Raw genomic sequence first — 17,419 nt, 5'->3', positions numbered from 1 at the left:
CTGACCGTGAAATGTCACACGTGTTGGGATTTAATAAAATTGAATTATATAGCTGCCTTCCCTTACAAATCTACCACATCTATCATGCTTTGGCTGTTTTCCACGTACCTTGTTATAGTCTGCAATCAATGCAGCCTCGGCCCGGGTGTCGAAGAGTTCTTGTAGCTCCTCGTCTTTAAGTGCCAGGACCTTAGTTAAGCGGGTGACCTCAGCCTGAGCCAGCTCTAGATCTTCTTTCTCCTGCTTTAGTTTATTTGCAGTCTCTTCCAGACTGAGGGAAAAACATAACATGCCAATTAAAACCACAAAACAATATTTAAATAAAACATACAGATATACAAAATTTGGCTAAAGGTAAGTGCAGAACTTGCTGTTCATTCCACATATTAAAAATCCAATTCCAATTTTGTATTGTTCAATAGATCTCTAATCTAAACTTTTGGGGGAAAAGAAAGCTCCAGATTTCCCCTCTGTTTACATGAATAAAGTCTTACTGATACCACCCCAAATATCCCACCTCGATACAATGGCCAGTTCTGTCTAACAGATATGCTGTTTAGGATACTGCCGGGGAAGACAGTTTCTCAGGGGAGTGCAACAAGGGCAAAGTCTGCATTACCAGGAATGGCTCAGCTGCACGGATAGGGGGTGAGCTGCGAGAGCAAGACTGAAAGAAGATTCTATTCTAGAGGGAATAAAGTGATGTACTGCAGCTGCAGACGCATGCACCTAGGAATGGTATATTGCCTGCAACTGCAGAACAATCTGAATGGATTGGGAAAACAGCCAGAGATCATGGCCCATGCTAGTGACAAAGGTGAAGAGGAGAATGAGGTCTTGCAAACACAACATAGGAAGCTAGGAAATAAATGAAAACAGACCTCAAAAGATACTGATCTCACGATTATTCCCAGTGTTATGTGCTAACAATCAGAAATAGGAAAATAGTCCATATTAGTATTTCTCCAACAATGCACAATCCAAAGACATGCAGTTAGGTGGATTGGCATTGGAAAATGCAGGGTTACAGGGATAAGGTAGTAGTGGTGAGGGGAGAGGTAGGGTATGAATCTGGGTGGGAAGCATTTTGGATGCTGGTATGAACTTGATGGGCCAAGTGGTCTGCTTCCAATTTGTAAGAATTCTATGATTCTATTCTATGAAATGGCGCAGGAGGGAAGGATTAAGATTCTCGGGATATTTGAAGCAATTCTGAGGAAGATGGGCCCTGTACAAGCTGAATGGGTTGTACCCCAGCAGGGCCAGGGCTAATACCGTTGCAGGGACATTCATAAGTACAGTAGTAAGGGTTTAAACTAGGGGGGGCAGGAACCTGAGCTGGCAGAAGAAAAAAAATGAAGAAATAAGCATGGAAATGTAAGAGAAAAATAGAATGCAAAAGTGGAAGGCTATCAGCAAATAGGATTGGAGGACAAAAAAAAATAGAATCACAAAATGACACATCTAAACTTACAATATCTGAATGCACAGAATAGTCACAAAATGACAGACAAATCAACACAACAAATAGTTGTAAACAGATGCAGTTATGGTTACATGGGGTGACCAAGGATGGCAAGTGGCCACCCAACGTTATTCAATCTCAAGGAAGGACTGGCCAAACAGAAGTGGAAAAGATGGTGAGGTGGCATTGTTCATGAACATGAAATTAATGCACCGGTGAGAAAGGATATTGGTCAGGAAATGTAGATGAGGAATCAGTCTGGGTGGAGTGAAGCAGCAACAAGGGGCAGAAAACATTAGTGGGAACTGTCTATTAGCCTCCAAATAGTTATGAAGTAGGGGATAGCATTAAAAAGGATGTTAGACATAATTGCACCATGTGCTACAGTAATCATGGGTGATTTTAATATACTTATGGGCAAGCTACATCAGCAATGATAGTCTGGCAGCTCAGTTCCTAGGGTGTGTACAAGATAGATTTTTTAGACCAATACATTAAGGACCCAACTCAGGACAAGCCTAGACTTGGATTTGTGCAATAAGGAGGTGTTAATTACAAATCTTGTCTGCAAGGTCCTTTAGGAAAAAAGACCATAACACAGTAAAAATATAGATTTTGGTATAGAAAGTGAAACAGTCTAGTCCCAAACTAAGATCCTAAACAAATAAAACTTCAAAGGTTTGAGAGGTTAGCTGAGTAACAGATTGGATAACTTCATTAAAAGGCACACCAGTGAATAAACAATGCAAGAAACAGACTTGCATTACAGGAGTCTTACATTCCTTTGGGCAAAAGAACAACAAGGAAGTAGACCATCAATGGCTAACCAAAGAAAGCAAGGATGGCATGAGATCCCAAGAGGAGTCATATAAACAAAAACAGAAATTGATGGAGAAACTCGGCAGGTCTAGCAGCATCTGTGGAGAGAAAGTAAAGTTAACGTTGAGTCCAGTGACTCTTCATCACAACTGATAGCAGTCAGGAAAAGGCGATATATGCGCTGACATTGATGGGGTAGAAGAGAGTCACATAAAAGCTGTATGAAGTAACTCAAAGTAGCAAGCCAGAAGACTAAAAGCAGTTTAGAATTCAAAGGAGGAACAAGTGTGTGACTAAGAGGGGAAAACAGTTTATGAAAATAAGTATGCATGGAGCATAATAGCTGATTGTAAGAGTTTCTGTAAGTCAATAAAATGATAAATAGTAGTGAAGATGAAAGTATAATTATCAGGCCCTTCCAGTCTGAAATGGAAGAACTGACAATGGAGAATAAGGAAACTGCATATCAATTAAATAAAGAGATAACAAGGTGTGGAGCAGGATGAACACAGCAGGCCAAGCGGCATCAGAGGAGCAGGAAGCCTGATGTTTTGGGTCTCGACCTTTCTTTTCTGAAGAAGGGTCTAGACTGCGAAACGTCAGCTCCCCTGCTCCTCTGATGCTGCTTGGCCTGCTGTGTTCATCCAGCTCTACACCTTGTTATGTCAGATTCTCCAGCATCTGCCGTTCCTACTAGCTCTGAATTAAATGAAGACTTTTGTTCTGTCGTTACAGATAAAATTCCTCCAGAAATGCTGTAGAAGGAAAGGTCTTTTGAGAAGAAGGAATTGAAGGACTTTAGTTAAAAAATGCTGGAGAAATTAATGAGCCTGAAAGTCAGTAAATACCCAGGGTAATAAAAGGAGGTGGCTGTAGAAATAATGATTGCACTTTATATTATTCCAAAACTCTTTAGATTCTGGAGAAGTCCAGGCAGTTTGGAGTGTGGCGAATGTAACCCCACTTGTTTTTTAAGACATGGAGAAAAGGAGGGATTCGGGACTAGTTGACCTATTATTGATGTTAGGCTAAACGTTAGAGTCTATTGTAAAGAATACTATAAAAGGCACTTAAAAATACTAGCAATGTCACGGAAACAAAATATGAGAGGGAAATGGTGTTGGACAAACCAACTTGAAATTTGAGTATGTAACTAGTCGAATAGATAGTTGTGCATTTGAATTTGAATAAGAGGTTAACGTCCAAAAATCAAAGCAGATGGAATCGGTTGTAATGTGCTGGCATGAACTGTGAATTGGTTAGCAGATAGAACAGAGTGAAAATAATGCATTTATCCCTAAAGCGGAAAAGGGTGACAAAATGGGGTAAGATGGGCCCCAACTATTCACAGATTATGTCAATAAATCAGATGAGGGACTCTGGTATAATATTTCCACGTTTGCTGATGACAAAGAACTGTGGGACCATGAGTGGTGAAGACGACAGAGAAGCTTTTGGGTAATTTAGACAAGTTAAAGAGTGAACAAAGACAGTATAAATGTGAACAAATATGAAGTCATCCAATTTGGTAAGAAGAAAATCAGAATGGCAAACTATTATTTAAATGCTGATAGACTGGGAAAGGTTGATGTAAAAAAGGAACCAGGGTATCTTTGTATGGAGGTTCTGCTATAAAGAGTGTTTCAGTAACATGAATTGGCATTAATGTGATTGACAAATAGGACTACGCTATTTCTATAACACAAACCCTGTGCTGGCTGTAAGGCAAACCCATCGAGTCCACTGGACTGGTTCTTCTAGAAAGGAATCAAAATAGTGCCACTTCACTATTCTTTCCCCATCAACCTGCTTTTTGGTTTTCACAAATTTATTCAATTTATTTTCCAAAGTTGCTACTGAATGTTTTTCTTTAACCCACAATACTCAAGCTGAAAGTTAACCACTGATTCATAAAGTTTTAGCACAACTTCCTTGTTGTTGTAAGCTGTGCGTCTATTAATGCTCATAGTCTAACACACCTGCCTTTCTCACCAAAACCTCACCGTCACATACTTAGAAGTTGCAGTTATTTTCAGCAGTCACTTATCTGTCTCTGTTTATCTTTGACATTAAATACAAATCCTAACCCCTCACTTTGCTCTCAGACAAAATAAATATGCAGCACTCAAAAATTGAGGTCTGTTCTTGAAGTATCAGTTCCATCTTCTGGAAGTTGTTATTATACAACAGTGAGGAGAAGTTCAGGTTTGGTTGACTATGGAGCAGATAGCTTACCAACATTCACTATCAAGTTCTATATGGAGAACAGTCACTTGAGCAAGGTTGAGAAAGGTCAGTGGTTCCTGTAAAATAGGCTAGTACAACACGTGGACCATGGGCCGGACTGTCATTAGTCACTTTCCAGCCACGGTCATTCTGCAGCCACATCTCCATAATGACAGAACATACCTGTTCACTTCAGTTAATGCTGTCATTTTATTTGCCTTGTTGCAAATGCAGGGAGTGTTTCAGTGATAGTGGGGGGGTTAAAGAGATCGATAGAGGTTAGAGATAGGGAGGTTTACACCAGCTGTGGAAAGTTATAAGGATACTGGGAATGGAAGAGACAGGTGCTCGAGAATGTTCCAGAGAGTTGCAGGTGCTCAAAAGTGTTCGTGGGAGAAAGGGCTTTAGGGAGTGGAGTTTCTGTAGTTACAGGGATATAGGGAACTGGATTAGATCACAGAGATAGGGATGGATGCGGGGAGTGAGAGACACACGTATGTGCAACGAGTGAGGGACACACACATGGAGTTTGTGTGTTTGAGTGTTGTGATTTTTTTGGTGCTGTGCCCTCACTCCACTTTTCCCATAGGCCCCATTATCTCTGTAGCGCGAAGTTGCTCTGGAATGCAACTATCACGTTATAGCAGAATCTCCTGTACAATGGTCACTGAAAGCAAGTATACAGGCAGCAACAGTTAGAAATGGCAAATGGTATGTTGGCCTTCATTGCAAGAGAGCTCGAGTACAGAATCAATCGAATTTTACTGCAGTTGGAGAGACCACAGCTGGAGTAGTGTGCATAGTTTCAGCTTTTTCGGAGTCAGGAGACCACCATTGCCATAGAGGGCAGAGAAGGTTCAAGCATGATTCCAGGGATGGCAGATTTATCGTATGTGAAGAGATTGAGTTGCCTGGGCCCGATTTACTGGAATTTAGAAGATTGAGGGGATCTAATCGAAATGTAGATGATTCTGACAGGCTTGGACAGACAGGATACAAAGATGATACTTCCCTTGGTTTGGAGGTCCAGAACAAGGGGCCATGGTATCAGGGTGTGCAGCAAGGTATTTCTGACTGAGACAAGGAGAAACATCCTTACTCAGAGGATGGTGAACCTGCCGGATTCTCTACCACCTGTTGAGGTGGTCACTGACTTTAAGAAAAAAGATAAGTTGGTTTCTGGACACCAAAAAGGCGTGAAGGGGTATGGGGTGAGCATGAGTACGGCAGTGAAATAGAGCGACTATGATCATGTTGAATAGTAGACCAGGATGGATGGGCCAAACGGTCTACTCCCATGTTCCATGTTTCTGTAATCACCTTATTCTGGACTTACCCACCCTCTCCCCATCTAAGGGGGAACTTGTTCCCTTACCTACCCTTTCGAACATTTTAATCATTTTAAACACTTCAGTTAGATCTCTCAAGTCGGGGAGATTGTTAGGGTAGTCTATGTTACCTCATCATTAAGCCTTTTAGCCCCAAGATATCATTCTAGCAAATTTCCATCGCACCTCCTGTAAATCAAATCTATTCTTCCAAAGGTGCAGCGTTCAGGACTAAACAGTTACTCCAGATAGGATTTATCTACAATGTGATATGAGTAACTTCCACCCCTTCGTCTTACAATATAAAGTCCAATATTTCAATAGCAACTGTCAACAATGGTCTGTTCGGTTGGAGTCATACACGAGTCTCAGAAAGTCATTAAGTCACAGGGGCTCATTTTGGAAAATACAGCAGGCTTTCTGCACATTATTACCTTTTTACATTCTCCCTTAGAGTATCTGACAGCTCCTTATTCCGTGCTTCACAGGTCTGCAACCTACAGCAAGGTGAGACGGACATATTCATAGTTACAAGCATGAATACTTACTCCAACCACTGAAGCAAACATGTAATGGCACCTTAGAGGCAAAGCTAACTCACTTTTCCATTCTCTCAACTAGTGCCGCCTCAGAAAGTTTCAGCGATGCCTCAGTTGTTGCCAATTCCACAAAGTATTTACTGTTGTCCTTCATCAGCTTGTCCCGTTCTTCCTCCACCTTGGCTAGCTGATCAGTCATGGTTTCCAGCCCTGGAACAGGTATTGAAAGGTTAAGTACTCTGTAGTTTGCAACAGATTGTGTCTTCGTGTTCAGGAGTGAAAATGGGGTGGATGAGTTGATGCTTAGCGCTACTAATGACTGTCCAGGTCTGCTACTTTTCTGTGAACAATACTATAGAATCTCCTACATTCATAAAGTAAGCAGATATGGAAAAGGAGGCTTAATGGATCTTTCAGAGAAAAAAAACACTGGAACAGTGCAGCAGCCCTTCAATACTGTACTCAAACGATGGGCTGAGAGTGGGATTTGCTGCCACCTACAAACTCACCGGATTTCAGTTGCAGATTCTCACAGTCCAGCCGTTTAATTTTGTCCAGTGCACCGTGGAGCTCATACACAGTTTGTTCCAGTTCCTGTTGCATCTGGGCCACAAAAATATTTATTTACACACATTGCACATTTAAATACAAGCCAGGACCTTAAACAAAAATAAAAGACAGTGGGAAAGGCATTGGGTCTGACAACCCATATGGGGAAAATGCTTGGTGAGTTTATTTCCACAGCCACACCCCCAATGTAAAACCCTCAAATGACAGGAGATCTGTATTACTGGAGCAGAGGCTGCTGAACAGTAGAATCCTAGCAGTATCATGAAAATTTAAATATCCTTGGACTCAGGTGTTGTCTCAGAAGACTGGAGATTGTTTAATTGGAAATTCTTTTTTGAGGGAGTAATTGTAAGAGTTGGTGAAGATTTACTGATACATTTGATATTGTGCCACACAGATTGTGAGCAAATTTAGAAAATGAAAGCTAGAAGGAAACGTGGATACAAGGCTGGTTGACTGACACAAAACAAAAGTTAAATGAATAGTTGCTTTATAGGGTGAATAACGTTTATAGTGGAGATCCTCTGAGTCAGTGTTGGGACCCTTGCTCTTCCTGATATTAATGACCCAGGTGTTGATGTCCAGGGTATAATTTCAAAATTTCATGATAGAATGCTTGTAAGTATTATAACCTGTGGACCTTTAGTGTAGACCTTCAAAAAACAAAAACATTTGCGGAATGGGCAGATAAAATTTACAAACATGAAGGATTTTCATGTGGAATGAAGAACACAGAAAAACAATACAAAGGGTAAGAAATTTGAGCTGAAGCAGGCCATTCAGCCCATCTTGTCATCTCTACCATTAAGTGGAATCATGGCTAATCTGATAATCGTCAATTCCAATTTCCTGCCTTTTCACCAAAACACTCAATTTCCTTACTGATGAAAAATCAGTCTATCTCAGCCTTGTATATATGTAGTAACCCAGCCTCAACAACCCACTACAGTAAAGTCCATAGAAATTAGCTAAGCATACAGTATCTTGACATTATTAATAAAGTACACAGGGGAGATAATGTCAGTGGACTAATAATCCAGAACCCCATGTTAATGATTTGAGAAAATGGATTTGAATACCACCATGGCAGGTGGTGAAATAAGAATTCAATAAAATCTGGATAAAAAAAGCTAGCTTTTCTTTTTATTCATTAACGAGCTGAGGGCTTTGCTGACTAGGGCAGCATTTATTGTCCATCCCTAATTGCTCAGAGGGCAGTTCAGAGTTAACCACAATGCTGTGGGTCTGGAGTTTATTGTTGCAAAAATCCATCTGATTCACTAATGTCCTTTGGAGAAGGAAATCTGTCCTTATCTGGTCTGGCCTACATGTGACTCCAGATCTACAGCAACGTGCTAATGTGTGACAGTCCACTGGGCAATTAGGGATGGATGATAAATGCTGATCTAACTATCACAGGCCATTTCCTGTGGGCAACTTAAACAAAAAGAGTACAACAGCAAGCAAGACATACTAAACTAACAAAAAATTAGAGACTGTTCCTTACAAATCCTGGCACCATTCTTCAAGAACGTTAAGTCTTTAGGGACAGCAATGAAAAGGTTTGAGACAATACTTTCAGGGTTGAGGATCTTCAATTACAGATATAGTCGAAGATGTGGAATTGTTCTCCTTGGAGAAGAGAAAGTTGAGAGAAGATTTGACAGAAGTTTCAAAATCATGAGGGTGCTGGAAGCAGAGAGAGAAACTGTTCCTATTGATGGAAGTATTGAGAACTGGGAGCACAGATTCAAGGTGACTGGAAAGAACCACTGCGCACACGACAGGAAAAAAGCACTTTAATGCAGCAAGTGGGTAGGTTCTGACAAGCATCGCCCGAGAACGTGGTTGAAGCAGTTTCAAGTGAGGCTTTCAAGATGGAATTGGAATAGTATCTGAAAAGGAACAGTGTGTAGGTCTGTGGGTTTAAGGTGGTGAAACAGTACCAAGTGATTTGGTCCTTCAGTGAACCAGGAGAGACACAATGGGCCAAGTGGCCCATCTGTTACCACGCAAAGAAAAGTTACAGTAAAATTAGTATCTGCTGCCACCACATAAACACCCAAAGTCAATCAGTAATTTTCAATGAACAAGAATACTAACTTAATTCACTCCAGTTATAATGCAGAATTGACAGTTGACAGGGGTACCATCAGAACAAGCAAGAACTTACATTAACCATCTTCCATTCAGCCTCATCTGCTGTTTTCTTCAGCATTGCTTTCTGTTCCAGGGCCTTTGCTGTTACTTGGGTCATCGCTTGGAGCTGGACAGTACTCTGGTGGGCAAGGTTCCTGGCATCTCTTAGCTGTGCGGACACAATGCCATATTCAGAACCAAACACCACAGCGGCAATTTCTAATCAGAGGACTGGAGTAGGATCCAGGAAATCAAGTTCCAGACTTGTCACAAAAGATTTTATCTATTTATGCAAATCTGCCCAATTTACCAGATCTTTAAACCCAAATTAACAGAAAGCATGTATCAGAGATAATGGGAACTACAGATGCTGGAGAATCCAAGATAACAAAGTGTGGAGCTGGATGAACACAGCAGGCCAAGCAGCATCTCAGGAGCACAAAAGCTGACGTTTCGGGCCTAGACCCTTCTTCAGAGAGGGTCTAGGCCCGAAACGTCAGCTTTTGTGCTCCTGAGATGCTGCTTGGCCTGCTGTGTTCATCCAGCTCCACACTTTGTTATCTTACCAGAAAGCATGGACCAGCTATTTAACGAGGATTACTATTTATTAGCAGCAGGTAAATATCTACGAAATGTCAACATACAACTCTACTGGTTGAACCTGCAACCCCCTTATAACACACTCTCCCCACCCCCAACACACCACACATGCAGACAGGCACAATTAAACATTGGTGTTATGGGAGGAGAAGAACTGAAAACTGTTCAGTGGTCCCTGTCTGTACGGTTCACAAAGACGATTGTTTTGGCTTGTCAGGATGTACCGCTCTGTCTCATTCTTTTCCAGCCAGTTTACACTTATTTTCAGGATGCATGAGTTGCCTGATTTAGAAATTATAACCTCAGTATCTTATTGGTTAAAAAGCAACATCATATAACAACTGCTAAGGGAATGCACACCAGCTTTCTTAATGTTTTAAGACTTTTTTTAACCGCAGAGAAACTGCAGGGCAAGCCTTATACAGTTAATGGCAAGGCTTCGGGGAGTGTTGCTGAACAAAGACACCTAGACGTACAGGTGCATAGTTCCTTAAAAGTGCAGTCCCAAGTAGACAGGGCAGTGAAGAGAGTGTTTGGCACATTTGCATTCATTGATCAGCACATCAAGTATGGGAATTGGTAGATTATATTGCAGCTGTACAGGACATGGTCAGGCCACTTACAGAATACTGCATTCGGTTTTGGTGTCCCTGCTACAGGATAGCTGTTGTCAAACTTGATGGTTCAGAAAGGATTTACAAAGATGCTGCTGAGATTGGAGGGTTTGAGCTATAGGGAGAGGCTGAATAGGCTGCAGCTATTTTCCCTGGAGCATCATTGGCTGAGAGGTGACCTTATCGAGGTTTATAAAATCACGAGGGACATGGATAAAGTGAATAGCTAAGGTCTTTTCCTTAGGGTGGGGGAGGATAAGAGTCCAAAACTAGAGGATATAGGTTTAAGTGAGAACTGAAAGATTTAAAAGGTAACTTTTTCACACAGGGAGTGGTGCGCGTATGGAATGAGGTGCCAGAGGAAGTTGTGGTGGCTGGCACAATTACAACATTTAAAAGTCACGTGGATGGGTACATGAATAGGAAGGATTTAGAGGGATATGAGCCAAATGCTGGCAAATGGGATTAGTTCAGTTTAGAATATCTAATCAGCATGGCCGAGTTGGACTGAAGGGTCTGTTTCCATGCTGTGTGACTATGACTGGTGGGGAGTCTTTAAAATCAGATGGAAAAAAAAAAATCGATTACACTGCACCCAAGAACTACTCTCAACAGGCTATTGAGAGTTGCTCTGGTTGTGGTCTGAGAGAAGTTTATTCCATTTTCTGTAGCTTGAGAGGGGGTAAAAACAGCTGCTACAATGATCTTCCCTCCATCATCAGTTCAAGAATGGGGATGCTTACTAATAATTGTGCAGACTTCAATTCTACTTCCAGCTTTTTGGGGAATGAAGCAGTCTATGCCTGACAGTAGCATGATCAGGCCAACATTCAGTCTTGAGTTGATCCGACATTAATGCTGTTGTAGTATCAGGCAATGAGCATCTCCAGTAAGAGAATCTAACCATTGTCCCTTGACAATATGGAAACATATTTTCTGTGTCCATTCTATCCCGGTCACTCAGTGTTCTTCAAGTTTCCACCAGATCTCCCCTCATCTTTTTAAACTCCATCGAGTACAGACCCAGAATCCACAAATGACCAGCCCATCACCTCCAGGATCATTCTTTTAAACCTCCTCTGGACCACCCTCCAACACCAGCACATCTTCCCTCCGATATGGGACCCAAAACTACTCACCATTTTCTAATGCAGTTCAACCAGAACCTTATTCAGCCTCAGCAGTACACTTCTGCTCTTGTATTCTAACCCTTTTGAACGAGTACTACTATTCCATTGACCTCACTAATCATCAGTTGAACTTGCATGTTAATTTTAAGAGAAACCTGAGGTAGGATTCCGAAATCCCTTTGTGCTTCAGGCTTCCAAAGCCTTCACATTTAGACAATAGTCCACTCACCTATTCCTCCTACAAAGTGCATAACCTCACACTTCCCCGTATTATTGTCCACTCACCATGTCCAAGTCCTTCTGCAGCCTCCCCACCTCCTGAATATTACTTGTCCCTCCACTTGCCTTTGTCATCTGCAAACATAATGTCCTCCATTCCTTCATCCGTTAACATATTACGTGAATAGCTGTGGTCACAACATGGAATTCAATGGAATTCCAGTAGTCACTGGCTGCCATTCTGAATAAAAGACACTTTTATTCACACAACAGAGTGTGAAGCTGGATGATCACAGCAGGCCAAGCAGCATCTCAGGAGCAGGAAAGTTTGACTTTTCTGGTCGAGACCCTTCTTCTCGACCCAAAACTTCAAACTTTCCTGCTCCTCTGATGCTGCTTGGCCTGCTGTTTTCATCCAGTTTCACACTGTGTTATCTCAGATTCTCCAGCATTGGCAGTTCCTACTATCCCTTTATTCGCACAGCCTGCCTTCTACCAGTCAGCCAATCCTCTATCCATGCTTGTACCTTACCCAATACACCATGTGCTCTTATCTTATTTAGCAGCCTCCTGTACAGTACTATGCCAAAGGCCTTCCATAACTCCAAATAGTTCACAGCCACTGACTTTGCTTTGTCTAACTCACTCGTTACCTCCTCAAAGAATTCCAACAGATTTGTCAGACATGACCTCCCCTTGACAAAGCTGTGCTATTTTACCATGCACCTCCAAGTGCTCCACAATCTCCTCAAAAATAGACTTCAAAATCTTATTAACGACTGAGGTCAGGTTAACTGGCCTACAGTTTCCAGTCTTCTGCCTCCCTTCCTTCTTAAGCCGGGGGATTATAGTAGCCATTTTCCAGTCCTCTGGGACCCTCCCAAACTCCAGTGATTCCTGAAATATCACCAATGCCTCCACAATCTCCTTCAGATTCACAGGGTGTCATCCATCTGATCCAGGTGATTTATCTACCTTCAGACCTTTCAGCTTTCCCAGCAACAAATTCTCAGTGATGGCCACTATACTCACCTCTGTACCTTGACTCTAAGTTCTGATATGCCACTGGTACCTTCCACTGTGAAAACTGATGCAAAGAACCTGTTCAGTTCTCTGCCTTTTCTTTGTTCCCTATTATTACTTTTCCAGATATATTTTCCAATGGTCCAATATACACCTTTGCCTGTCTCTTAACTTTGATTTTAAAAACTATAGCAATCTTCTGTTATACTACAAGCTAGCTCACTCTCATATTTCCTTTTCTCCCCCCTCATTGTTTTTTTGTTACCCTGTGCTGTGTTTTAAAGGTTCCCAATCTTCTGGCTTCCCACTAACCTTCACATTTTATGCTTTCTCTTTTGAGTTTATGTTGTTCCTGGCTTCCTTTGACAGTCATGGCTGCTCATCCTCCCCTAAGTGTATTCTTCTTCCTTGGAATAAATTTCTCCTATGTCTCCCAAATTAACGCCAGAAATTCCTGCCATTGCTGTTCTACCATCTTCCCTGCTGGGCTCCCATTCTGATCAACACTGGCCAGCTCGTCCCTCTTATCTTTGTAGTTACCTTTACTCAGTTGTATTACACCTGATTCCAGCTTGTGAATTCTATCAGGTTATGGTCACTGCCCCAAGAACTCCTTCACTTTAAACTCCCTAATCAAGTTTGCTTAATTACACATCATTGTATGCAGAAAACATGTTCCTTAGTGGGGTCTGCCTCAAGTTGCTCCCAAGTAAAACATCTCTTAGACATGTTGAGAGTTCCTCTTTTTGGGATCCACTACCAACCAGATTTTCCCAGTCCAGCTGCACATTGAAGTCCTCAATAATTACCGGAAATGTCTTTCTTTACATGCATTTTCAGTCTCCCAATTTATTTTCTGCCCCACACTCTAATGCTGGGAGGTCGGTACATAACTCCCTGTCTTTTTTTCCTGTGTTGTTCCTCAACTCTACCTACACAGATTTTATGGACTTCAGTAAAGCCTTTGATAAGGTTTCACATGGTAGGCTATTGGAGAAAATACAGAGGCACGGGATTGAGGGAGATTTAGCAGTTTGGATTAGATTAACTGGCTTTCTGTAAGAAGGCAACGAGTGGTGGTTGATGGAAAATATTCAGCCTGGAGTCCGGTTACTAGTGGTGTGCCTCAAGGATCTGTTTTGGGACCACTGCTCTATGTCATTTTTATAAATGACTTGGACGCAGGCATAGGTGGATGGGTTAGTAAGTTTGCAGACGACACTAAAGCCAGTGGAGTGCTGGACAGTGTGGAAGAATGTTGCAGGGACACTTGGATAAACTGCAGAATTGGGCTGAAAGGTGGCAAATGGAGTTCAATGCGGATAAACTTGAGGTGATTCACTTTGGGAAGAATAAAAGGAAGGCAGAATACTGGGTCAATGGAAAGATTCTTGGTAGCTTGGATGTGCAGAGAGATCTTGGTGTCCATGTTCATAGATCCCTGAAAGTTGCCACCCAGGTTGATAGTGCTGTTAAGAAGGCTTACGGTGTGTTAGGTTTTATTGGTAGAGGAATTGAGTTCCGGAGCCGTGATGTCATGCTGCAATTGTACAAAATGCTAGTGCGGCCTCATTTGGAATATTGCGTGCGGTTCTGGTCGCCCCATTAAAGGAAGGATGTGGAAGCATTGGAAAAGGTGCAGAGGAGATTTACCAGGATGTTGCCTGATCTGGAGCAAAGGTCTTATGAAGAAAGGCTGAGGGACTTGGGTCTGTTCTCATTGGAGAGAAGGCGGCTAACAGGGGATTTATGAGAGGCGTTCAAGATGATCAGAGGATTAGATAGGGTGGACAGTGAGAGTCTTTTTCTGAGGATGATAACGTCAGCTTGTACGAGGGGGCATAGCTACAAATTGAGAGGTGATAGATTTAAGATGTCAGAGGCAGGTTCTTTACTCAGAGAGTGGTAAGAGCGTGGAACGCCCTGCCTGCCAATGTAGTGAGCTCAGCCACATTAGGGGCATTTAAACGGTCCTTGGATAAGCATATGGATGATGATGGGATAGTGTTGGGGGAGGGGCTTAGATTAGTTCACAGGCCGGCGCAACATCGAGGGCCGGAGGGCCTGTTCTGCACTGTATTGTTCCATGTTCTACGTTCAACTTTACAACTTGTTATCAATTTAATTTCATTTCATTTCTTACCAATAAGGCAACACCTCCCCCAGCCTGGCCCACCTACTGCTCTTTTCAATAGGACACATATCCTTGGATATTTAATTCCCAGCCCTGATCCCTGTGCAGCCACATCTGTGAAACCGACAACACTGTACCTCCACGTGCCATCTTGCGCACCAAGATCATTTACCTTGTTTCGTATATTGTAGGCATTCAAGTATAACTCTCCCAGTGCTGTGCTTACTGTCCTCTTTGTCACCATCTTTAACATTCATTCCTTTCATCAGTGGCATATGATGGAAGCAGTGTGTACCATATCCTGCAGAAACTTATAAAAGCTTCTTCAAATTCATACTTTCCAAACCTCACCTTTTACTGGTTTGAAGAGGGCAGCAGGCCTTGGTTTCTCTTCAATACACACCACCCTAGCATGGAAATACGTTGCCATGATGAGCAATAATCCAGAGGATAAATAATTTGAAAAGTTAGAGGTTCTGACACAGGGTAATTCATCATCTCATCCTGTTCAGTCCCAGCAAGTGATGACGAGATCTCCACCTCAGAATTCCAGGTTGATGTCCAGCAGGTTCATCTCAGTAGATGGAAATGGATGCAGCATGTGGGATATATGCTTACCCTGGGTCACACCAACACACCTGACAGCAGGAAGGGGCCAGAATAAAGCATAAATAAAGACAGCTAACATTAATCCAATTGAGTTTTTTTTACCTGCTCCTGCACTTTCAGTCGCGCGTTCTTCATTTCCTCATAAGCTCCATCTGCACTGGCCAAACATTCCTCAACTTCTTCCATCAGCAAATTCTGCTAAGGCAATTACAGAAATATCTCAACTGTGACGAATTGAAGACATTTAGCAACAGAAAGAAGGGTAGATGCGCAGTCAGATGAACAGCTTTTTCTCAATTCGACAATGACACCTCCATAAAACAAGCAGGATCAGCCAAGCACAGGCTGTGGTCACTTACTTGCTGTTTGCGGCTGTTACAGATTGTACTGTGGAGCTGCCAGTACTGCTCCAGACCCAGCTCCAGATCGCGCACTCTGCTGGCATGCTGCAGATACAAGCTGCGGTAATGATCCTCTACCTGTCAACACAACAAGCATGGTTAAACACAAATTCTCAACACTATCTGTAGGTCTTTGGCGGTTTAAAAGTAGTGAAAGAATTAGAGCTCATCCATTCTGATATTTGGTGGTCTGGTGAGATGATGGGGTGGGGGTGGTGGGGAAGTACATAGCGGCAGGGAGATAGACAGACCAGCCAGTATTAGTCTGTGAACCACTTACAAGAGTCAAGCCACTAAAACCAATCCCAGTTGGAGCATTCAACCCCAACACCCCAATGCACTGCAGGGCTCCAGTGCACTGACGGCATCCAGTGGATGTAGAACAGTTCTGCACAAATGAGATAGACCCAGCAGGTTTGGAAAACAATACAAGGATTTTTCATGCTAATTAAATAGCCTTGCATCACATGAACATTCGATTAGCAACTTGTTGGAATCCATTATTAAAGAAGCTGTAACAGGACATTTCAAAAATGAAAACACAATCCATCAGAGTCAGCACGGCTTTAAGAAGGCTAAATCATATTTGACTGATTTGCCAAACGTAACAAGTAAAGTGATAATGGTGGCCCTGTAGATGTAGTATATCTGGACTTTAGAAGGTATTAGATAACGAGCTGCATGAAAAGTCAGTACATGAAGTAAGATCACATGAGATTAGGAGTAATTTAAAAAGTTTTAACAGAGGATTGGTTAACCAACAGAAAGCAGAGGGGATTAGAAAAAGGGTCTGTTTCCTAGTTGGCAAACTGGGTGCCACATAGTTTGGTCCTCAGGCTCCAACTATTTACAATCTATATGAATAACTTAAGAAGGGATAAGTGGTACTAAAATCAAATTTGCTGTAGACACTAAAATAGATGTTTAAATAAGCTTCAGCAAAGAAATAAGAAATTTATAAATGGATGTGGATAGTTTAAGAGAATGGAACAAGATTTTGCTGATGGAGTTTAACGTGGATGAATGCGAGGTTATCCGCTTTCATCAGAAGAACAAAAAGGCAAGTTATCTAAATAGAGACAACCTACAAAGTGCTTTGGTGTAGAGGGATCAGTGTCCTCATGCATGACTCACAGAAAGCTAATACGCAGGTAATAATGAGAGCAAATGAAATTTCTGCATTTATTGCGATAGGAATGGTGTATAAAAATAGGAAAATGTTGCTGAAGTTGTACAAGAAATGGTGAGACTGCAAGCAGACAGTTTTAGTCCTCTCACTTGAGCAAGGATACATATTGCATTGGAGGCAGTTCAGAGAAGGCTCAATAAATTAATTCCAGAGATAAAAGGCTTATTTTAGCAGAGATTTAGCACTTTACACCTGTACATTCGAGTTTAGAATGAGAGAAAGTCGAATTGGGGTACACAAAATGCCAAAAGGGTGTTGACACAGTAGACATAAAGAAGATGTTTTCCCTTGTGGGGCAATCTAAAACAAGAACACTAACACAGATGGATCTGGGCATGCAGGTCCACAGTTCTCTGAAAGTGACAGCACAGGTAGCCCAGGTGATTAAGGCGGCATATGGCATGCTTGCCCTCA

The 17,419-nt window shown here is 42.0% G+C and overlaps 1 protein-coding gene across 1 annotated transcript in view; it reads right to left on the bottom strand.

Moving 5' to 3' along the window:
* Positions 1-17,419, bottom strand: part of spag5 (sperm associated antigen 5) — a 54,162-nt gene that overhangs the window by 31,591 nt on the left and 5,152 nt on the right. Inside the window, exons 3-9 of the mRNA XM_059655489.1 lie at positions 15,775-15,894; positions 15,518-15,610; positions 9,121-9,255; positions 6,887-6,980; positions 6,440-6,587; positions 6,273-6,335; positions 109-271 (exon numbers count right to left, since the gene is read on the bottom strand). Coding sequence (XP_059511472.1) covers positions 109-271; positions 6,273-6,335; positions 6,440-6,587; positions 6,887-6,980; positions 9,121-9,255; positions 15,518-15,610; positions 15,775-15,894 — 816 coding nt within the window. The remainder of the gene's footprint in view (positions 1-108; positions 272-6,272; positions 6,336-6,439; positions 6,588-6,886; positions 6,981-9,120; positions 9,256-15,517; positions 15,611-15,774; positions 15,895-17,419) is intronic.

The sequence above is a fragment of the Stegostoma tigrinum genome, chromosome 27 (assembly GCF_030684315.1).
Source record: "Stegostoma tigrinum isolate sSteTig4 chromosome 27, sSteTig4.hap1, whole genome shotgun sequence".
Classification (NCBI taxonomy): Eukaryota; Metazoa; Chordata; class Chondrichthyes; order Orectolobiformes; family Stegostomatidae; genus Stegostoma; species Stegostoma tigrinum.
The sequence above is the reverse complement of the archived record's forward strand: the minus strand, read 5'-3'. Positions and strand labels throughout refer to the sequence as shown.